General features: G+C 52.4%; 1 protein-coding gene across 1 annotated transcript in view; it reads left to right on the forward strand.

Moving 5' to 3' along the window:
- LOC147097176 (rap guanine nucleotide exchange factor 3-like) overlaps positions 1-20,336 on the forward strand; it is a 95,620-nt gene extending 75,284 nt beyond the window's left edge. Inside the window, 8 exon segments of the mRNA XM_085972541.1 lie at positions 4,856-5,067; positions 6,674-6,764; positions 9,293-9,343; positions 10,339-10,426; positions 11,851-11,915; positions 14,372-14,426; positions 16,581-16,652; positions 17,536-20,336. Of these exon segments, the coding sequence (XP_085828667.1) occupies positions 4,856-5,067; positions 6,674-6,764; positions 9,293-9,343; positions 10,339-10,426; positions 11,851-11,915; positions 14,372-14,426; positions 16,581-16,652; positions 17,536-17,654 (753 nt within the window). The 3' untranslated portion in view covers positions 17,655-20,336.
- The last annotated feature ends 3,615 nt before the right edge of the window (positions 20,337-23,951 follow it).

A 23,951-nucleotide genomic window follows, 5' to 3' on the forward strand; every position in this document is an offset into this window, starting at 1 on the left:
CTTCGAGCCTGCTCCGCCATTCAATGAGATCATGGCTGATCTTCGTCTGAGATCATAGCTGATCTTACCAGTTCAGTACCCCGTCCCCGCCTTTTCTCCGTAACCCTTAATCCCCTTAGCCTTCAGAAATATATCCAATTCTCTCTTGAAAATATTTATTGAATTAGCCTTCGCAGCCCTCTGTGGCAGGGAATTCCACAGGCTCACCACTCTTTGAGTGAAGAAATTCTTCCTCATCTCTGTTTTAAATGATTTGCCCGCTATTTTTAGACTGTGGCCCCTGGTTCTGTGCTCCCCGGCCATTGGAAACATTCTCTCTGAATTCAGCCTGTCCAGGCCTGCCATAATTTTATATGTTTCGATGAGATCCCCTCTCAATCTTCTAAACTCCAGTGAGTACAAGCCCAAACTATTTAATCTCTCTTCGTAGGTCATTCCCGCCATTCCAGGTATCAGCCTGGTGAATCGCCGTTGCACTCTTTCCATGGCAAGAACATCCTTCCGCAGATGGGGCGACCAAAACTGTACACAATACTCCAGATGCGGTCTCACCAGCACCTTGTACAGCTGTAGTAAGGTATCCCTATTCCTATACTCGAACCCCCTTGATATGAAGGCCAACATACCATTTGCCTTCTTAATCGCCTGTTGCACCTGCATGCTCTCCTTCAGTGACTGGTGCACAAGAACACCCAGGTCCCTCTGCACTTCCCCATCTCCCAATCTATTGCCATTTAGATAATAATCTACCCTCCTGTTTTTACCCCCAAAGTGGATAACCTCGCATTTATCCACATTATAGTGCATCTGCCACGTATCCGCCCATTCCCCCAACCTGTCCAAATCGCACTGTAGCCTCCTGACATCCTCATCAGAGCCCACCCCTCCTCCTAGTTTAGTGTCGTCAGCGAATTTGGAAATATTGCATCCAATTCCCTGATCCAGATCATTTATATATATTGTGAACAGCTGGGGTCCCAGGACAGATCCTTGCGGCACCCCGCTGGTCACTGCCTGCCACTCCGAAAACGAGCCGTTTATTCCAACTCTCTGTTTTCTATCCGCCAGCCAGTTCTCTATCCACGTTAATACTTTGCCCCCAATTCCATGAGCCTTAATTTTGCATGATAATCTTTTGTGTGGAACCTTATCGAAGGCTTTCTGGAAGTCAAGGTACACCACATCCACTGGCTCTCCCCCATCTATTTTACCAGTTACTTCCTCAAAAAATTCCAGCAGATTAGTCAAACACGATTTACCTTTTGTAAATCCATGTTGACTCTGTCCGATCCTTTCCCCATTTGTCAAGTGCTCCGCTATTTTATCCTTAATAATGGACTCTAGCATTTTGCCCACAACCGATGTAAGGCTTACTGGTCTATAATTCCCTGCTTTCTCTCTACCCCCCTTTTTAAATATTGGGGTAACATTAGCTACCCTCCAATCCACGGGTACTGTTCCCGAGTCAATGGAGTTCCGGAAGATAATCCTTAGAGCATCTGCTATCTCCAGGGCCACCTCCTTAAGTACCCTAGGATGTAGTTTATCAGGCCCCGGGGATTTGTCGGCCTTCAGTCCCCTCAACTTACCCAACACCATATCCCTAGAGATACTAATTTCTGTCAGCTCCTCCCTCTCATTAGTCCCTATGTTTGCCGATATTCCTGGGAGGTTATTTGTGTCCTCCTTTGTGAATACAGAACCAAAGTATGAGTTTAATTGGTCTGCCATTTCCTTATTCTCCATTATATATTCTCCCGAATCGGACTGCAGGGGACCGACTTGGGATTTTACCAGTCTTTTCCTCCTGATATACCGATAAAAGCTTTTGCAGTCTGTCTTTATGTTTGCTGCAAGTTTACTTTCGTATTCTATTTTCCCCTTCCTGATTAATCCCTTTGTCCGCTTTTGCTGTATCCTGTACTGCCCCCAATCTTCCGGTCTGGTGCTTTTTTTGCCAGTTGATATGCCCTTTTTTTTGATTTTATGCTGTCCCTAATTTCCCTCGTTATCCACGGTTGAGTCACCTTTTTAGGTTTATTTTTATGCCAAACCGGTATAAACATGTTCTGGAATTCTTCCATTCTATCTTTGAATGCTTGCCATTGTCTATCCACTGTCAATCCCCCCAGAAACACCACCCAATCAATCTTACCCAATTCCCATCTCATACCCTCGTAATTCCCTTTATTTAAGTTCTGGACCTTAGTCTCTGATTCAATTTCCTCACTCTCCATCTCGACTGAGAGCTCGATCATATTATGATCGCTCTGACCCAAGGGGCCTCGTACAAGAAGATTGCTGATAAGTCCCTTCTCATTGCACAATACCCAGTCTAAAATGGCCTGATCTCGAGTCGGCTCCTCGACATATTGGTCCAGATAACCGTCCCGAAAACATTCCAGGAATTCCTCCTCCTCAGAATTTTTACTAATTTGGGTAGTCCAATCAATATGTAAATTAAAGTCACCCATGATGACAGCTGTGCTCTTATCGCACGCTTCTCTAATTTCCCTTTTTATGCCTTCCCTCACCTCCATATTACTATTTGGAGGCCTATATATCACACCCACTAACGTTTTCCTCCCCTTGCTATTTCTCATTTCTACCCATACAGATTCCGTTTCATCTGAGTTAATATCCTTCCTTTCCATTGCATTAATCCCCTCCTTTACCAGCAATGCTACCCCACCTCCCCTACCTTTTTGCCGATCCTTCCTAAATATTGTATATCCCTGGATGTTAAGTTCCCAGCCTTGCCCACCCTGCAGCCACGTTTCTGTAATCCCAATCAAATCATACTTGTTTACCTCTATTTCCACAACTAATTCATCCACCTTGTTCCTAATGCTTCTAGCATTAAGATACAAAGCCTTCAGGCTTGCTTTTTTCACACTCTCATTATGAATTAGTTTGGCCCTTTGTGTTTCTGTCCTTTGCTTATTGCTTCTCACCTTTCTACCATCTATTTCTGACTTCATATGACTTCCCTCTTTTCCACTACCTAGGTTCCCATCCCCCTGCCAAATTAGTTTAAATCCTCCCGAACCGCCCTAGAAAATATTACCCCGAGGACATCGGCTCCCTCACAGTTCAGGTGTAGACCGTCCCCTTGGTACAGGTCACTCCTCCCCAAGAACTGGTTCCAATGCCTCAACAATTTAAATCCCTCTCCCTTGCACCACTGCTCAAGCCACGTATTTAGCTTATCTATCTTACTCTCTCTAAACTTATTAGCTCGTGGCACTGGTAGCAATCCAGAGATTACTACCTTTGAGGTCCTACTTTTCAATTTAGCTCCTAACTCCCTAAATTCAGCTTGTAGGACCTCCTCCCTCTTTTTACCTACATCGTTGGTACCTACATGTACCACGACAACTGGCTGATCCCCCTCCCCCTTCAGAATGCTCTGCACCCGCTCCGAGACATCCTTGACCCTTGCACCAGGGAGGCAACATACCATCTTGGAGTCTCGGTCTCGGCCACAGAAACTCCTATCTATCCCCCTTACAATTGAATCCCCTATCACTATAGCCCTATCCCTCTTTTTCCCGCCCTTCTGTGCAGCAGAGCCAGTCATGGTGCCCTGAACCTGGCTGCTGGTGCCTTCCCCTGATAAGTCATCTCCCCCAACAGTACCCAAAACGGTAAACCTGTTTTGGAGGGAGATGACCGCAGGTGACTCCTGCACTACCTTCCTGCCTTTACCCTGCCTTTTGGTCACCCATTTACTGTCTGAGCTAGCCTTTACCTGCGGTGTGACCAACTCACTGAATGTGCTATCCACAACATCCTCAGCATCGCGTATGCTCCAGAGTGAGTCCATTCGCAGCTCCAGCGCCGCCATGCGGTCCGCTAGGAGCTGCAGCTGGACACACTTCCTGCACACATAGTTGTCAGGGACAGTGTCCCTGATTTCCCACATGGCACAGGAGGAGCATGACACGGGTCTGAGCTGCCCTTCCATTACTTAACCCTTACAATACCTTTTTATTTACTACGATTTAGCTTAATTATTGAATTCTACTTAGAATAAGTTTGTGAAAGTACTCACCAACCAGTCACCGACCTGTTTTCTGGTGTTGTATTTTCACTGCCGCCTCCTGTCCTGGAGCCTTTTCCACCTAGGTTAGGCTCCTGAAATAAAATAAATTGAACCTACCTTTTCAACTTCCCCTAACCCCTAAAAGGTTAGAGGAGGTGGAAGGGTGGGAGACACTACACTGTAGTGTTTCGGGTTTAGCAACAGCTCCACCTATATAAGAGTTACTGGCCTCCTGCTCTCCCGACTGCACCAGCTGCTCCCTGGTGACGTCACACACTGATTACTATTTACCCCCCTCCTCTGCTGTTGATTTGGTACGCCTCGCAACTGCCGCCGGTTTTAAGCCGGGCTCCTCCTCGCTGCTCTCTGCTGCTCCGAGTGGTCGGGCCTCGCAACTGCCGCCGGTTTTTAAGCCGGGCTCCTCCTCGCTGCTCTCTGCTGCTCCGAGTGGAGAGAGAGTGGGGCGCGGGGGGAGAGAGAGTGGGGCGCGGGGGGAGAGAGAGTGGGGCACGGGGGGAGAGTGGGGCGCGGGGGGGAGAGTGGGGCGCGGGGGGAGAGAGTGGGGCGCGGGGGGAGAGAGTGGGGCGCGGGGGGAGAGAGTGGGGCGCGGGAGGAGAGAGAGTGGGGCGCGGGGGGAGAGAGAGTGGGGCACGGGGGGAGAGTGGGGCGCGGGGGGAGAGTGGGGCGCGGGGGGAGAGAGTGGGGCACGGGGGGAGAGCGGGGCGCGGGGGGAGAGAGTGGGGCGCGGGGGGAGAGAGTGGGGCGCGGGGGGACAGGGAGGTGTTGAGCTGGGTGGGCAGGATGCAATGATCAGAAGTAACCCACAGCCTCGATTCGCAGATCGAGCTGATCTACTACTGCTTCGAAAAGCACGTGCCCAGGAGAGGAACAACCGCCAATCTGGAGAGGTACCTGCGGAGGTTTAACGAGATCCAGTACTGGGCGGCCAGCGAGATCTGCTTGTGTGCAGACCTCATCAAGCGAGCCCTCCTCCTAAAGAAGCTGATCAAGATCGCAGCCTGGTAAGTCACTGGGGGTGGGTGTGTAGGCACTGGGCGTGTGGGAGGAGAAATTGCGTAGAGGGAGTTTTACTCTGTATCTAACCCCGTGCTGTACCTGCTCTGGGAGTGTTTGATGGGACAGTGTAGAGGGAGCTTTACTCTGTATCTAACCCGTGCTGTACCTGCTCTGGGAGTGTTTGATGGGACAGTGTAGAGGGAGCTTTACTCTGTATCTAACCCGTGCTGTACCTGCCCTGGGAGTGTTTGATGGGACAGTGTAGAGGGAGCTTTACTCTGTATCTAACCCGTGCTGTACCTGCCCTGGGAGTGTTTGATGGGACAGTGTAGAGGGAGCTTTACTCTCTATCTAACCCACGCTGTACCTGCCCTGGGAGTGTTTGATGGGACAGTGTAGAGGGAGCTTTACTCTGTATCTAACCTCGTGCTGTACCTGCCCTGGGAGTGTTTGATGGGACAGTGTAGAGGGAGCTTTACTCTGTATCTAACCCTGTGCTGTACCTGCCCTGGGAGTGTTTGATGGGACAGTGTAGAGGGAGCTTTACTCTCTATCTAACCCACGCTGTACCTGCCCTGGGAGTGTTTGATGGGACAGTGTAGAGGGAGCTTTACTCTGTATCTAACCCGTGCTGTACCTGCCCTGGGAGTGTTTGATGGGACAGTGTAGAGGGAGCTTTACTCTGTATCTAACCCCGTGCTGTACCTGCCCTGGGAGTGTTTGATGGGACAGTGTAGAGGGAGCTTTACTCTGTATCTAACCCCGTGCTGTACCTGCCCTGGGAGTGTTTGATGGGACAGTGTAGAGGGAGCTTTACTCTGTATCTAACCCGTGCTGTACCTGCCCTGGGAGTGTTTGATGGGACAGTGTAGAGGGAGCTTTACTCTGTATCTAACCCCGTGCTGTACCTGCCCTGGGAGTGTTTGATGGGACAGTGTAGAGGGAGCTTTACTCTGTATCTAACCTCGTGCTGTACCTGCCCTGGGAGTGTTTGATGGGACAGTGTAGAGGGAGCTTTACTCTGTATCTAACCCTGTGCTGTACCTGCCCTGGGAGTGTTTGATGGGACAGTGTAGAGGGAGCTTTACTCTCTATCTAACCCGTGCTGTACCTGCCCTGGGAGTGTTTGATGGGACAGTGTAGAGGGAGCTTTACTCTGTATCTAACCCCGTGCTGTACCTGCCCTGGGAGTGTTTGATGGGACAGTGTAGAGGGAGCTTTACTCTGTATCTAACCCCGTGCTGTACCTGCCCTGGGAGTATTTGATCGGACCGTGTAGAGGGAGCTTTACTCTGTATCTAACCCCGTGCTGTACCTGCCCTGGGAGTGTTTGATGGGACAGTGTAGAGGGAGCTTTACTCTGTATCTAACCCGTGCTGTACCTGCCCTGGGAGTGTTTGATGGGACAGTGTAGAGGGAGCTTTACTCTGTATCTAACCCCGTGCTGTACCTGCCCTGGGAGTGTTTGATGGGACAGTGTAGAGGGAGCTTTACTCTGTATCTAACCCGTGCTGTACCTGCCCTGGGAGTGTTTGATGGGACAGTGTAGAGGGAGCTTTACTCTGCATAAGCCGTGGTTCTAATCCTTGTTCCTCTGTGTGTGTGTTGCAGTTGTAAAGAACAGAGGAACATGAATTCCTTCTTCGCCATCATGTTTGGGATCACTAACAGTGCGGTAAATAGGCTTTGCCGAACCTGGGAGGTAAGGACTATTACTCTCTCCGACCTTGTACAGTCGGTGTGTCATCTAATCAAGAGGATTCATCACAAACCGCGCATGCTCATGCGCACATTCACACTGACACACACACACGCTCACTCTCACACTGATTCTCACTCACAGTCTCACACGCTAACACACACGCTCACACTCACACTCACACACACCCATACACACGCACGCATTTACACACATGCAAATTCCAGCCGCAGTCACTGGCTGTTATTTTGACTCCAGTGTGTGTGAGAGAGTGTGTGTGTGTGAGTGTGTATGTGTGTGTTTGTGTGTGTGTGTGAGAGAGAGAGAGAGTGTGTGGAAAGTGACGCTATAATCAGGCTAAACAGTGATGATTCCCACGGATAAAATAACCAGGGCTCAGACCTCCCCCCGTCCTGTGGGGTGAGCTACAGGAGGACACCTGGAGACTGTGGAACCAACACCCCCTCCCTCACAGAATCACAGAAACCCCACAGTGCAGATAGAGGCCATTTCAGCCCATCGAGCCTGCACCGACACATATCCCACCCTATCCCCATAACCCCACGTATTTAATCCCCCTAACGCTAAGGGTCAATTTTTATCATAGCCAATCATCCTAACCTGCACATCTTTGGACTGTGGGAGGAAACCGGAGCACCCGGAGGAAACCCACGCAAACACGGGGAGAATGTGCAAACTCCACACAGACAGTCACCCGAGGCCGGATTCGAACCCGGGTCCCTGGCGCTGTGAGGCAACAGTGCTAACCACTATGCCACCGTGCTGCCCTCCAGGGAGGACTCTGAGTGTGAGGGAACTGAGTGGAGTTATCTAGCAAGAGTTAGGAACAGGAGGAGGCCATTCAGCCCCTTGAGTCTGTTACATTAGCAACAGGAGGAGGCCATTCAGCCCCTCAAGCCTGTTACATTAGCAACAGGAGGAGGCCATTCAGCCCCCTCGAGCCTGTTACATTAGGAAGAGGAGGAGGCCATTCAGCCCCCCTCGAGCCTGTTACATTAGGAACAGGAGGAGGCCATTCAGCCCCCTCGAGCCCGTTACATTAGGAACAGGAGGAGGCCATTCAGCCTCTCGAGCCTGTTACATTAGGAACAGGAGGAGGCCATTCAGCCTCTCGAGCCTGTTACATTAGGAACAGGAGGAGGCCATTCAGCCTCTCGAGCCTGTTACATTAGGAACAGGAGGAGGCCATTCAGCCCCTTGAGTCTGTTACATTAGGAACAGGAGGAGGCCATTCAGCCCCCTCGAGCCCGTTAGATTAGGAACAGGAGGAGGCCATTCAGCCTCTCGAGCCTGTTACATTAGGAACAGGAGGAGGCCATCCAGACCCTCGAGCCTGTTACATTAGGAACAGGAGGAGGCCATTCAGCCCCCTCGAGCCCATTACATTAGGAACAGGAGGAGGCCATTCAGCCCCCTCGAGCCTGTTACATTAGGAACAGGAGGAGGCCATTCAGCCCCCTCGAGCCTGTTACATTAGCAACAGGAGGAGGCCATTCAGCCCCTCGAGCCTGTGACATTAGGAACAGGAGGAGGCCATTCAGCCCCTTGAGTCTGTTACATTAGGAACAGGAGGAGGCCATTCAGCCCCCTCGAGCCTGTTACATTAGGAACAGGAGGAGGCCATTCGGCCCCCTCGAGCCTGTTACATTAGGAACAGGAGGAGGCCACTCAGCCCCCCTCGAGCCTGTTACATTAGGAACAGGAGGAGGCCACTCAGCCCCCCTCGAGCCTGTTACATTAGGAACAGGAGGAGGCCGTTCAGCCCCCCTCGAGCCTGTTACATTAGGAACAGGAGGAGGCCACTCAGCCCCCCTCGAGCCTGTTACATTAGGAACAGGAGGAGGCCATTCAGCCCCTCGAGCCTGTTACATTAGGAACAGGAGGAGGCCATTCAGCCCCTCGAGCCTGTTCCGCAATTCAATGAGATCATGGGCTGATCTGTGACCTAACTCCATCTACCCGCCTTTGTCCTGTATCCCTCAATACCCTTTGGTTAACAGTAATCTATCAATCTACGATTTAAAATTAACAATTGACCCCCCCCAGCATCAATTGCCGTTTGCGGTGGAGAGTTCCAAACTTCTACCACCCTTTGTGTGTCGAAGTGTTTCCTAACTTCACTCCTGAAAGGTTTGGCTCTAATTTTTAGACTCTGTCCCCTAGTCCGAGACTCCCCAACCAGCGGAGATAGTTTCTCTCTCTCCACCCCATCAGTTCCCCTTAATATCCTGAAAACTTCGATCAGATCACGCCTTAACCTTCTGAATTCCAGGGAATACAACCCTAGTTTGTGTAATCTCTCCTCGTAACTTAACCCCTTGGAGTCCGGGTATCATTCTGGTAAACCTGCGCTGCACTCCCTCCGAGGCCAAGATATCCCTCCGAAGGTGTGGTGCCCAGAACTGCTCACAGTGCTCCAGGTGTGGTCTGACCAGGGCCATGTGTAGGCGTAGCGCATTAAAGATTTAAACTGAGGACGTTCTCAACTTTTCCTTTGTTTTCACTGCCAGCGGATCCCCAGTAAAACCAGGAGAATGTACCAGGGGTTCGAGAGGTTGCTGGTGAGTTGGAGCGCGGTTTCTAACTCGGGTCGACCCCCTCACTCTCTCACTCCAGACTCCCGCGCAGGGCGCGAGGAAAGGGGGCTAATCCCTCCCCACAGGAATCACACAGCACATGAGGAGGCCATTCGGCCCGTCGTGCCTGTGCCGGCTCTTTGAACGAGCTCTCCAATTAGTCCCACTCTCCCCCCCTGCTCTTTCCCCCGGAGCCCTGTGAATTTTTCCCCTTCAAGTATTTATCCAATTCCTCTTTTGAAAGTTACTATTGAATCTGCTCCCACCGCCCTTTCAGGCAGCGCGTTCCAGATCACAACAACTCGCTGCGTAAAAAACATTCTCCTCATCTCCCTCTCTGGTTCTGTTGACGATTATCTTCAATCTGTGTCCTCTGGTTACCGACCCTCCTGCCACTGGAAACAGTTTCTCCCTCTCTGCTCGATCAAAACCCCTTCGCAATTTTGAATGCCTCGATTAAATCTCCCCTTAACCTTCTCTGCTCCAAGGAGAACAATCCCAGTTTCTCCAGTCTCTCCACGTAACTGAAGTCTCTCATCCCCTGGTACCATTCTGGTCAATCTGCCCCTTAACCTTTTCTGCTCTAAGGAGAACAATCCCAGCTTCTCCAGTCTCTCCACGTAACTGAAGTCTCTCATCCCCTGGGACCATTCTGGTCAATCTCCCCCTTAACCTTCTCTGCTCTAAGGAGAACAACCCCAACAGTCTCTCCACGTCACTGAAGTCCCTCATCCCCTGGTACCATTCTGGTCAATCTCCCCCTTAACCTTTTCTGCTCTAAGGAGAACAACCCCAGCTTCTCCAGTCTCTCCACATCACTGAAGTCTCTCACCCCTTGGGACCACTCTATGGATTAAGGATACCACAACGAGTGAGATCAGCTCACACAGCATAGGCCGGGGATGGAGCCTGGGACTGGGGTAATGGAGTGAAGGGGGCGCAAGGGCTTTTGTGTCAATATATCTTCCGATTCCTTGCAGGATCCATCCCGGAATCACAGAGTCTACAGACTGGCAGCGAGCAAACTTAACGTGCCCTTCCTGCCATTCATGCCTCTACTTCTGAAAGGTGGGACTAATATTTTTAATTTGTGTACATTTGTATCACTGTCCCCATCAAGCACTCCCAGGGCAGGAACAGCACGGGGTTAGATACAGAGTAAAGCTTCCTCGACACTGTCCCATCAAACACTCCCAGGGCAGGTACAGCACGGGTTAGATGCAGAGTAAAGCTCCCTCTACACTGTCCCATCAAACACTCCCAGGACAGGTACAGCACGGGTCAGATACAGAGTAAAGCTCCCTCTACACTGTCCCCATCAAACACTCCCAGGGCAGGTACAGCACGGGGTTAGATACAGAGTAAAGCTCCCTCTACACTGTCCCATCAAACACTCCCAGGGCAGGTACAGCACGGGGTTAGATAGCGAGTAAAGCTCCCTCTACACTGTCCCATCAAACACTCCCAGGACAGGTACAGCACGGGGTTAGATACAGAGTAAAGCTCCCTCTACACTGTCCCATCAAACACTCCCAGGGCAGGTACAGCACGGGGTTAGATACAGAGTAAAGCTCCCTCTACACTGTCCCATCAAACACTCCCAGGACAGGTACAGCACGGGGTTAGATACAGAGTAAAGCTCTCTCTACACTGTCCCATCAAACACTCCCAGGGCAGGTACAGCACGGGGTTAGATACAGAGTAAAGCTCCCTCTACACTGTCCCATCAAACACTCCCAGGGCAGGTACAGCACGGGTTAGATACAGAGTAAAGCTCCCTCTACACTGTCCCATCAAACACTCCCAGGGCAGGTACAGCACGGGGTTAGATACAGAGTCGAGCTCCCTCTACACTGTCCCATCAAACACTCCCAGGACAGGTACAGCACAGGGTTAGATATGGAGTAAAGTTCCCTCTAGAACCATTATCTCACCTTATCTGCGGAAGGATGTTCTTGCCATGGAGGGAGTGCAACGAAGATTCACCAGACTGATACCTGGGATGGCAGGAATGACGTATGAAGAGAGATTGGGTCGATTGGGCTTATACTCGCTGGAGTTTAGAAGAATGAGAGGGGATCTCATTGAAACTTATAAAATTCTAACAGGATTAGACAGACTAGATGCAGGAAGGATGTTCCCGATGGTCGGGGAGTCCAGAACCAGGGGTCACAGTCTGAGGATAAGGGGTAAGCCATTTAGGACAGAGATGAGGAGGAATTTCTTCACCCAGAGAGTGGTGAACCTGTGGAATTCTCTACCACACAAGGCAGTTGAGGCCAATTCATTAAATATATTCAAGAAGGAGTTGGATATATTTCTTGAGGCTAAAGGGATCAAGGGATATGGGGAGAAGGCAGGGACAGGTTACTGAATTTGGATGATCAGCCATGATCTCATTGCATGGCGGAGCAGGCTCGAGGGGCCGAATGGCCGACTCCTGCTCCTATTTGTTATGATCCTTTGAATCCTGCTTATTCTTTGATTTGCAGATATGACCTTTATCCAAGATGGCAACAAAACGTTTGTAAATAATCTCGTGAACTTTGAGAAAATGGTGAGTGATTGACCAGAATGGTACCGACGGGGGCGGGCGGGGATGAGGGACTTCAGTGACGTGGCGAGACTGGAGAAGCTGGAGTTGTTCTCCTTAGAGCAGAGAAGGTTAAGGAGGAGATTGACCAGAATGGTACCAGGGGATGAGGGACTTCAGTGACGTGGAGAGACTGGAGAAGCTGGGGTTGTTCTCCTTAGAGCAGAGAAGGTTAAGGCGGAGATTGACCAGAATGGTACCAGGGGATGAGGGACTTCAGTGACGTGGAGAGACTGGAGAAGCTGGGGTTGTTCTCCTTAGAGCAGAGAAGGTTAAGGGGGAGATTGACCAGAATGGTACCAGGGGATGAGGGATTTCGGTGACGTGGAGAGACTGGAGAAGCTGGGGTTGTTCTCCTTAGAGCAGAGAAGGTTAAAGGGGAGATGGACCAGAATGTTACCAGGGGATGAGGGATTTCGGTGACGTGGAGAGACTGGAGAAGCTGGGGTTGTTCTCCTTAGAGCAGAGAAGGTTAAGGGGGAGATTGACCAGAATGGTACCAGGGGATGAGGGACTTCAGTTACGTGGAGAGACTGGAGAAGGTTCGAATCCGGCCTCGGGCGACTGTCTGTGTGGAGTTTGCACATTCTCCCCGTGTTTGCGTGGGTTTCCTCCGGGTGCTCCGGTTTCCTCCCACAGTCCAAAGATGTGTGGGTTAGGTTGATTGGCTATGATAAGTTGAGCCTTAGTGTTAGGGGGATTAAATACGTGGGGTTACGGGGATCGGGTGGGATATGTGTCGGTGCAGGCTCGATGGGCTGGAATGGCCTCTATCTGCACTGTGGGGTTTCTGTGATTTCTGTGAAGCTGGGGATTGTTCTCCTTAGAGCAGAGAAGGTTAAGGGGGAGGTTTAATAGGGGCGTTCAAAGTTGCGAAGGGTTTTGATCGAGTAGAGAGGGAGAAACTGTTTCGAGTGGCAGGAGGGTCGGTAACCAGAGGACACAGATTGAAGATAATCGGCAGAAGAACCAGAGGGGAGATGAGGAGAATGTTTTTACGCAGCGAGTTGTTGTGATCTGGAACGCGCTACCTGAAAGGGCGGTGGGAGCAGATTCAATAGTAACTTTCAAAAGGGGGAATTGGAGAAATAATTGAAAGGGGAAATTCACAGGGCTACGGGGGAAAGAGCAGGGGGGAGTGGGACTAATTGGAGAGCTCGTTCAAAGAGCTGGCACAGGCACGATGGGCCGAATGGCCTCCTCCTGTGCTGTGTGGTTGTAAGATTAAGAGCGAGGTCTTGTTAGGGCTTAATGGGTCAGCAGGTAGCACTCGCACCTCTGAGTCAGAAGGTCGCGGGTTCGAGCCCCCACTCCAGAGACTTGAGCCCCGTAATCCAGTCCGACACTCCCGGTGCCAGTACTGAGGGAGCGCCGCACTGTCGGAGGGGCAGTGCTGAGGGAGCGCAGCACTGTCGGAGGGGCAGTACTGAGGGAGCGCAGCACTGTCGGAGGGGCAGTACTGAGGGAGCGCCGCACTGTCGGAGGGGCAGTACTGAGGGAGCGCAGCACTGTCGGAGGGGCAGTGCTGAGGGAGCGCCGCACTGTCGGAGGGGCAGTACTGAGGGAGCGCAGCACTGTCGGAGGGGCAGTACTGAGGGAGCGCCGCACTGTCGGAGGGGCAGTACTGAGGGAGAGCTGCACTGTCGGAGGGGCAGTGCTGAGGGAGTGCCGCACTGTCGGTGGGGCAGTACTGAGGGAGTGCCGCACTGTCGGAGGGGCAGTACTGAGGGAGCGCTGCACTGTCGGAGGGGCAGTACTGAGGGAGCGCCGCACTGTCGGTGGGGCAGTACTGAGGGAGCGCCGCACTGTCGGAGGGGCAGTACTGAGGGAGAGCCGCACTGTTGGAGGGGCAGTACTGAGGGAGCACTGCACTGTGGGGGGGGCGGCACTGAGGGAGCGTCGCACTGTGGGAGGGGCGGTACTGAGGGAGCGCCGCACTGTCGGAGGGGCAGTACTGAGGGAGCACCGCACTGTCGGAGGGGCGGTACTGAGGGAGCGTCGCACTGTCGGAGGGGCAGTACTGAGGGAGCGCTGCACTGTCGGAGGTGCCGTCTTTCGGATGAGACGTTAAACCGAGGCCCTGTCTGCTCTCTCAGATGGAAATAAAAGATCCCACGGCCACTATTTCGAAGAAGAGCAGGGGGGAAGTTCTCCCTGGTGTCCTGGGGCCAATATTTATCCCTCAACCAACATAACTAAAAAAACAGATGATCTGGTCATTCATCAGATTGCTGTTTGTGGGAGCTTGCTGTGCGCAAATTGGCTGCCGCGTTTCCTACATTACAACAGTGACTACACTTCAAAAAAAGCACTTCATTGGCTGTGAAGCGCTTCGGGACGTCCTGAGGTGGTGAAAGGGGGCCGGAGAAATAATCACCTTCTCGTGTTCTTAAAATTTCTCCTGTTCCTGTTTTATTCAGCGTATGATGTCGCGAGCAGTGAACGTGATTCGACAGTGTCGATGTAACCCATACAGTAAGTGTCTCCTTTTAGAAATATAAAGCTCCCATTTCAGATTCACCAGAGTGACACCCCGGGAGCTAAAAGGGGTTAAGCTCCGAGGACAGGTTACACAGACTAGGCTTGTGTTCCCTCGAGTGTAGAAGATTAAGGGGCTGATCTGATCGAGGTGTTTAAAGGATTCGATAGGGTCGAGAGAGAAATTATTTCCATGGTGGGGTGAGTCCAGAACAAGGGGGGGCATAACCTTAAAATTAGAGCCAGGCCGTTCAGGGGTGATGTCAGGAAGCATTTCTTCACACAAAGGGTGGTGGAAATCTGAAACTCTCTCCCCCCAAAAAAGCTGTCGAGGATGGAAGTCAATTGGCGCTTTCAAAACCGAGATCGATTGATTTTTGTTGGGTAAGGGGATCGAGGGTTACGGAACTGAGGCGGGTAGATGGAGTTAAAATACAGATCAGCCCTGATCTGATTGAATGGCGGAACAGGTTCGAGGGGCTGAATGGGCTCCTCCTGTTCCTAATGTAACAGGCTCGAGGGGGGCTGAATGGCCACCTCCTGTTCCGAATGTAACAGGCTCGAGGGGAGCTGAATGGCCTCCTCCTGTTCCTAATGTAACAGGCTCGAGGGGGCTGAATGGCCTCCTCCTGTTCCTAATGGAACAGGCTCGACGGGGGCTGAATGGCCTCCTCCTGTTCCTAATGTAACAGGCTCGAGGGGGCTGAATGGCCTCCTCCTGTTCCTAATGTAACAGGCTCGAGGGGGCTGAATGGCCTCCTCCTGTTCCTAATGTAACAGGCTCGAGGGGAGCTGAATGGCCTCCTCCTGTTCCTAATGTAACAGGCTCGAGGGGAGCTGAATGGCCTCCTCCTGTTCCTAATGTAACAGGCTCGAGGGGGCTGAATGGCCTCCTCCTGTTCCTAATGGAACAGGCTCGACGGGGGCTGAATGGCCTCCTCCTGTTCCTAATGTAACAGGCTCGAGGGGGCTGAATGGCCTCCTCCTGTTCCTAATGTAACAGGCTTGAGGGGGCTGAATGGCCTCCTCCTGTTCCTAATGTAACAGGCTCGAGGGGGGCTGAATGGCCTCCTCCTGTTCCTAATGTAACAGGCTCGAGGGGGCTGAATGGCCTCCTCCTGTTCCTAATGTAACAGGCTCAAGAGGGGCTGAATGGCCTCCTCCTTTTCCTAATGGAACAGGCTCGACGGGGGCTGAATGGCCTCCTCCTGTTCCTAATGTAACAGGCTCGAGGGGGGCTGAATGGCCACCTCCTGTTCCGAATGTAACAGGCTCGAGGGGGCTGAATGGCCTCCTCCTGTTCCTAATGTAACAGGCTCGAGGGGGCTGAATGGCCTCCTCCTGTTCCTAATGTAACAGGCTCGAGGGGGCTGAATGGCCTCCTCCTGTTCCTAATCTAACAGGCTCGAGGGGCTGAATGGCCTCCTCCTGTTCCTAATGTAACAGGCTCGAGGGGGGCTGAATGGCCTCCTCCTGTTCCTAATGTAACAGGCTCGAGGGGGGCTAAATGGCCTCCTCCTGTTCCTAATGTAACAGGCTCGAGGGGGGCTGAATGGCCTCCTCCTGTTCCTAATGTAACAGGCTCGAGGGGGCTGAATGGCCTCCTCCTGTTCCTAATGGAACAGGCTCGACGGGGGCGGAATGGCCTCCTCCTGTTCCTAATGTAACAGGCTCGAGGGGGGCTGAATGGCCTCCTCCTGTTCCTAATGTAACAGGCTCGAGGGGGGCTGAATGGCCTCCTCCTGCTCCTAATGTAACAGGCTCGAGGGAGGCTGAATAGCCTCCTCCTGTTCCTAATGTAACAGGCTCGAGGGGGCTGAATGGCCTCCTCCTGTTCCTAATGTAACAGGCTCGAGGGGCTGAATGGCCTCCTCCTGTTCCTAATGTAACAGGCTCGAGGGGGCTGAATGGCCTCCTCCTGTTCCTAATGTAACAGGCTCGAGGGGGGCTGAATGGCCTCCTCCTGTTCCTAATGTAACAGGCTCGAGGGGGGCTGAATGGCCTCCTCCTGTTCCTAATCTAACAGGCTCGAGGGGGGCTGAATGGCCTCCTCCTGTTCCATGTTCTTATGAACGATCGCCCACTCCCTAACTGTCCTGTGACCTTGCGACAGAAGCATCTGACATCTCCTGCTCTCTCCTTCCCTTTCAGCACCTGTGACAGCTCAGAAGTTGACCGCGGACCAACGTCCCGTTGACTCCCCCTTAGCACGGCGCTCGACTGGTGAGTTCTGGGTTTACCGGGTGATTTGCTCTTTAATCCTATTCCCCACCTGTACTGAGGGAGCGCCGCACTGTCGGAGGGGCGGTACTGAGGGAGGGTCAGTACTGAGGGAGCGCCGCACTGTCGGAGGGGCGGTACTGAGGGAGCGCCGCACTGTCGGAGGGGCAGTACTGAGGGAGCGCCGCACTGTCGGAGGGGCAGTACTGAGGGAGCGCCGCACTGTGGGAGGGTCAGTACTGAGGGAGCGCCGCACTGTCGGAGGGGCAGTACTGAGGTAGTGCTGCACTGTCGGAGGGGCGGTACTGAGGGAGTGCCGCACTGTCGGAGGGGCAGTACTGAGGGAGCGCCGCACTGTCGGAGGGGCAGTACTGAGGGAGCGCCGCACTGTCGGAGGGGCGGTACTGAGGGAGCGCCGCACTGTCGGAGGGGCGGTACTGAGGGAGCGCTGCACTGTCGGAGGGGCGGTACTGAGGGAGCGCCGCTCTGTCGGAGGAGCAGTACTGAGGGAGTGCTGCACTGTCGGAGCAGTATGATTCTAAACCCTCCCACCCCCCCCGAACTCAGCGCTCCTCCAATTCTGGCCTCTTGCGCATCCCCCCGATTTCCATCGCTCCACCATTGGTGGCCGTGCCTTCAGCCACCTGGGCCCTAATCTCTGGAATTCCCTCCCTAAACCTCTCCGCCTCTCTCTCTCTCTCCTCCTCCTTTAAGACGCTCCTTAAAACCTCCCTGCCCTAATATCTCATGGGGCTCGGTGCCAAATCTTGTCCAATTGCGAAGGACGTTTTTAACGTCGTCGGGGGCGCTGTGTAACGCAAGTTGTTTTGTGTCGGATGTGTTGGGATCTTACTGTGCCGATAACGGATGCCGTTTCTCATTCAAGCCTCCGACCAGTCTGTCGTGGTGAAGAGCTCTCTCGCGGTGAGGCACTACATTCAAAACCTCAAGGTGATCAACAACCAGCAGATTCTCTGCCAGCTCTCCCGGGAACTAGAGCCATAGGAGGGGAGGCAAGCCGCAGAAACCATCGCCTCCCAAACATGAGCAGGAATAGGCCATACGATATAGACGGGTTGGTCAGATGGGCAGAGCAGTGGCAAATGCAATTTAACCCTGAAAAGTGTGAGGTGATGCATTTTGAGAGGACCAACAAGGCAAGGAAATGCACAATGAATGGTAGGACCCTAGGAAGGACAGAGGGTCAGAGGGACCTTGGTGTGCATGTACATAGATCCCTGAAGGCAGCAGGACAGGTAGATAAGGTGGTTAAAAAGGGCATATGGGATACTTGCCTTCAGTAGCCGAGGCATAGAATATAAGAGCAGGGAGGTTATGAAGGAGCTGCACAAAACGCGAGTTAGGCCACAGCTGGAATACGGTGTGCAGTTCTGGTCGCCACACTATAGGAAGGATGTGATTGCATTGGAGAGGGTGCAGAGAAGATTCACCAGGATGTTACCTGGGCTGGAGCGCTTCAGCTATGAAGAGAGACTGGACAGGCTGGGGTTGTTTTCCTTAGAGCAGAGAAGGCTGAGGGGGGACCTGATTGAGGTGCACAAAATTATGAGGGGCATAGATAGGGTAGATAGAAAGGAACTTTTCCCCTTAGTAGAGGGGTCAATAACCAGGGGGCATAGATTCAAGGTAAGGGGCAGGAGGTTTAGAGGGGATTTGAGGAAAAACTTTTTCACCCAGAGGGTGGTTGGAATCTGGAACTCACTGCCTGAAAGGGTGGTAGAGGCAGGAACCCTCAACATTCAAGAAGCATTTAGATGAGCACTTGAAACGCCATAGCATACAAGGCTAGGGACCAAGTGCTGGAAAATGGGATTAGAATAGACGGGGCTTGATGGCCGGCGCGGACACGATGGGCTGAAGGGCCACTTTCTGTGCTGTATAACTCTATGACTATCTATACGGCCCCTCGAGCCTGCTCCTCCATTCAATAAGATCACGGCTGATCATCGACCTCAACACCTCTTTCCCGGCCGATCCCCATATCCCTCGATTCCCCTAGAGTCGAAAAATCTATCGATCTCGGCCTTGAATATACTCAACGACTGAGCCTCCACAGCCCTCTGGGGCAGAGAATTCCAAAGATTCACCGCCCTCTGAGTGAAGAAATTCCTCCTCATCTCAGTCCTAAATGGCCGACCCCTTATCCTGAGACTGTGACCCCTGGTTCGAGACTCTCCAGCCAGGGGGAAACAGCCTCTCAGCAGCTACCCGGTCAATCCCTTCACAATCTTGTATGTTCGGCCAAATCAGTCCATGCCGGCGTTTATGCCCCACTCGAGCCTCCTCCCGTCTTTCCTCATCTAACTCTATCAGCGTAACCCTCTATTCCCTTCTCCCTCATGTGTTTATCCAGCCTCCCCTTAAATGCATCTGTGCTCTTCGCCTCAACCACTCCCTGTGGTAGCGAGTTCCACATTCTCACCACTCTCTGGGTAAAGAAGTTTCTCCTGAATTCCCCATTGGATTTCTTGGTGACTGTCTTATATTGATGGCCTCTAGTTCTGCTCTTCGGCACAAGGGGGGTCACCATTGACCAGAAACTTAACTGGACCAGCCACGTAAATACTGCCGGTCAGAGGCTAGATATTCTACAGCGAGTGTTTCACCTCCTGACTCCCCCAAAGCCTTTCCACCATCTACAAGGCACAAGTCAGGAGTGTGATGGAACACTCTCCACTTGCCTGGATGAGTGCAGCTCCAACAACACTCGAGAAGCTCGACACCATCCAGGACAAAGCAGCCCGCTTGATGGGCACCCCAACCACCACCTTAAGCATTCACTCCCTCCACCACCGGCGTACCGTGGCTGCAGTGTGTACCATCTACAAGATGCACTGCAGCGACTCGCCAAGGCTTCTTCGGCAGCACCTCCCAAACCCGCCACCTCTTCCACCTGGAAGGACAAAGGCAGCAGGTGCAGGGGAACACCACCACCTCCAAGTTCCCCTCCGAGTCTCACACACCATCCTGACTTGGAAATATATCGGCCGTCCCTTCATCGTCGCTGGGTCAAAATCCTGGAACTCCCTCCCTGACAGCGCTGTGGGAGCACCTTCACCACACGGACTGCAGCGGTTCAAGGCGGCTCACCACCACCTTCTCAAGGGGCGACTAGGGATGGGCAATCGTCAGCGACTCCCACATCCCATGAACGAATTTTTTAAGAAGTGGAAATATTCTCTCTCTATCCACTCTTTCAAAACCTTTTCATAATTTTAAAGACCTCTATCAGGTCACCCTACAGCCTTCTAACATGGAAACACAGACGATAGGAGCAGGAGTAAGCCATTCGGCCCCTCGAGCCTGCTCCGCCATTCAATGAGATCGTGGCTGATCATCCAAATTCAGTACCCTGTCCCTGCTTTCTCCCCATACCCCTTGATCCCTTTAGCCTTAAGAAATATATCTAACTCCTTCTTGAATATATTTAATGAATTGGCCTCAACTGCCTTCTGTGGTAGAGAATTCCACAGGTTCACCACTCTCTGGGTGAAGAAATTCCTCCTCATCTCTGGTCACGGGAGAACTCGGAAATTGTGTGTGTTATTTCGAAGCCGACTACCTCCGTTCTCGAGTCATTGCGACTCTCTCCCCCTGTGGAAATTTAATATTATGTACGGGTGTTTGTGTGTGTTGTGTACATGTATATTTGTAATAAAGAAATTATTTTTGAAAAATAGGCCTAGTTCTTGTGCTTTCGCTGTGTTTGGAGGTAAAATTAGAAACAGGAGGAGGCCGTTCAGCCCCTCGAGCCGTTACATTAGGAACAGGAGGAGGCCGTTCAGCCCCTCTCGAGCCTGTTACATTAGGAGCAGGAGGAGGCCATTCAGCCCCTCGAGCCCATTACACAGGAACAGGAGGAGGCTGTACAGCCCCCTCGAGCCTGTTACATTAGGAACAGGAGGAGGCCATTCAGCCCCTCGAGCCTGTTACATTAGGAACAGGAGGAGGCCATTCAGCCCCCCTCGAGCCTGTTACATTAGGAACAGGAGGAGGTCATTCCGCCCTCCTCGAGCCTGTTACATTAGGAACAGGAGGAGGCCATTCAGCCCCTCGAGCCTGTTACATTAGGAACAGGAGGAGGCCATTCAGCCCCCCTCGAGCCTGTTACATTAGGAACAGGAGGAGGTCATTCCGCCCTCCTCGAGCCTGTTACATTAGGAAGGAGGAGGCCATTCAGCCCCTCGAGCCTGTTACATTAGGAGCAGGAGGAGGCCATTCAGGCCCTTGAGCCTGTTCCACCATTCAATCAGATCATGTCTCCATCTACCCGCCTTGATTCCATATCCCTCGATCCCCTTACCCAAGAAAAATCAATCAGTCTCCGTTTTGAAAGCTCCAATCGACCCACAGCCTCGACAGCTTTTTTGGGGAGGGAGAGTTTTCCAGATTTCCACCACCCTTTGTGTGAAGAAATGCTTCCTGACATCACCCCTGAACGGCCTGGCTCTAATTTTAAGGTTACGCCCCCCCTTGTTCTGGACTCGCCCCCCACCAGAGGAAATAGTCTCTCTCTCTATCAACCCTATTGAATCCTTTAATCATCCTACACTTGAGGGAACACAAGCCTGGTCTGTGTAACCTGTCCTCGTAATTTAACCCTTACAGTCCAGGTCGTTAGTACATAGAAGATAGGAGCAGGAGTAGGCCATTCGGCCCCTCGAGCCTGCTCCGCCATTTAATGAGATCATGGCTGATCATCCAAATTCAGTACCCTGTCCCTGCCTTCTCCCCATATCCCTTGATCCCTTTAGCCTTAAGAAATATATCCAACTCCTTCTTGAATATATTTAATGAATTGGCCTCAACTGCCTTGTGTGGTAGAGAATTCCACAGGTTCACCACTCTCTGGGTGAAGAAATTCCTCCTCATCCCAGTCCTAAATGGCTTACCCCTTATCCTTAGACTGTGACCCCTGGTTCTGGACTCCCCGACCATCGGGAACATCCTTCCCGCATCTAGTCTGTCCAGTCCTGTTAGAATTTTATAAGTTTCGATGAGATCCCCTCTCATTCTTCTAAACTCCAGCGAGTATAAGCCCAATCGACCCAATCTCTCCTCATACGTCATTCCTGCCATCCCAGGTATCAGTCTGGTGAATCTTCGCTGCACTCCCGCCATGGCAAGAACATCCTTCCTCAGGTAAGGCGACCAGAACTGCACACAATACTCAAGGTGTGGTCTCACCAAGGCCCTGTACAACTGCAGCAAGACATCCTTGTTCCTGTACTCGAATCCTCTTGCAATGAAGGCCAACATACCATTTGCCTTCCTAACTGCTTGCTGCACCTGCATGTTTGCTTTCAGTGACTGGTGTACAAGGACACCCAGGTCCCTTTGGACATCAACATTTCCCAATCTATCACCATTTGAATAATACTCTGGTTCTGGGGAACGGGCGGGAGAGTGGCATTGAGGCCAAGATCAGATCAGCCACGATCTCATTGAATGGCGGAGCAGGCTCGAGGGGCCGAATGGCCTACTCCTATTTCTTATGTCGAGGCCTTGGAGAGAGTGCGGAGGAGATTGACCAGAATGGTACCAGGGGATGAGGGACTTCAGTGACGTGGAGAGACTGGAGAAGCTGGGGTTGTTCTCCTTAGAGCAGAGAAGGTTAAGGGGAGATTTAATAGAGGCGTTCAAAATCATGAGGGGCTTTGATAGAGTAGAGAGGGAGAAACTGTTTCCACTGGTAGGAGGGTCGGGAACCAGAGGACACAGATTGTAACCTCCTCCAGCCCCCTACAACCCTCCCTAACTCTGTAACCTCCTCCAGCCCCCGACAACCCTCCCTATCTCTGTAACCTCCTCCAGCCCCCTACAACCCTCCCTATCTCTGTAACCTCCTCCAGCCCCCTACAACCCTACCTATCTCTGTAACCTCCTCCAGCCCCTACAACCCTCCCTATCTCTGTAACCCCCCTCCAGCCCCTACAACCCTCCCTATCTCTGTAACCTCCTCCAGCCCCTACAACCCTCCCTCTCTCTGTAACCTCCTCCAGCCCCTACAACCCTCCCTATCTCTGTAACCTCCTCCAGCCCCCTACAACCCTCCCTATCTCTGTAACCTCCTCCAGCCCCCTACAACCCTCCCTATCTCTGTAACCTCCTCCAGCCCCCTACAACCCTCCCTATCTCTGTAACCTCCTCCACCCCCCTACAACCCTCCCTATCTCTGTAACCTCCTCCAGCCCCTACAACCCTCCCTATCTCTGTAACCTCCTCCAGCCCCTACAATCCTATCTCTGTAACCTCCTCCAGCCCCCTACAACCCTCCCTATCTCTGTAACCTCCTCCAGCCCCTACAACCCTCCCTATCTCTGTAACCTCCTCCAGCCCCTACAACCCTCCCTATCTCTGTAGCCTCCTCCAGCCCCCTACAACCCTCCCTATCTCTGTAACCTCCTCCAGCCCCCTACAACCCTCCCTATCTCTGTAACCTCCTCCAGCCCCTACAACCCTCCCTATCTCTGTAGCCTCCTCCAGCCCCCTACAACCCTCCCTATCTCTGTAACCTCCTCCAGCCCCCTACAACCCTCCCTATCTCTGTAACCTCCTCCAGCCCCTACAACCCTCCCTATCTCTGTAACCTCCTCCAGCCCCCTACAACCCTCCCTATCTCTGTAACCTCCTCCAGCCCTACAACCCTCCGAGATCTCTGCGCTCCTCCAATTCTGCCCTCTTGAGCATCCCCCCGATTTCCATCGCTTCACCATTGGCGGCCGTGCCTTCAGCCGCCTGGGCCCCAGGCTCTGGAATTCCCTCCCTAAACCTCTCCGCCTCTCTCTCTCCTCCTTTAAGAGGCTCCTTAAAACCTCCCTCTTTGACCCAAGCTTTTGGTCACCTGTCCTAATATCTCATGAGGCTTGGGGTCAGATTTTGTCCGATTTACGCTTCTGTGAAACACCTTGGGAACGTTTTACTATGTTAAAGAGGCTGTGTAAACGCGAGATGTTGAAAGTCTTACCTGTGGAATGTACTTGTAGAATAAAGAACTAAGATCAGGAGAGTTTAACCAGGGTGAGAGACAGACAATTCACTCGGTTGATTCCGGAGATGAAGGGGTTGACTAATGAGGAAAGCACGGTGGCATAGTGGTTAGACAGCGCCAGGGACCCGGGTTCGAATCCGGCCTCGGGTGACTGTCTGTGTGGAGTTTGCACATTCTCCCCGTGTTTGCGTGGGTTTCCTCCGGGTGCTCCGGTTTCCTCCCACAGTCCAAAGATGTGCGGGTTAGGTTGATTGGCTATGATAAATTGACCCTTAGTGTTAGGGGGATTA

The sequence above is a fragment of the Somniosus microcephalus genome, chromosome 33, assembly GCF_052327205.1.
Source record: "Somniosus microcephalus isolate GS21.2 chromosome 33, FLI_Smic_1.0, whole genome shotgun sequence".
Lineage (NCBI taxonomy): Eukaryota > Metazoa > Chordata > Chondrichthyes > Squaliformes > Somniosidae > Somniosus > Somniosus microcephalus.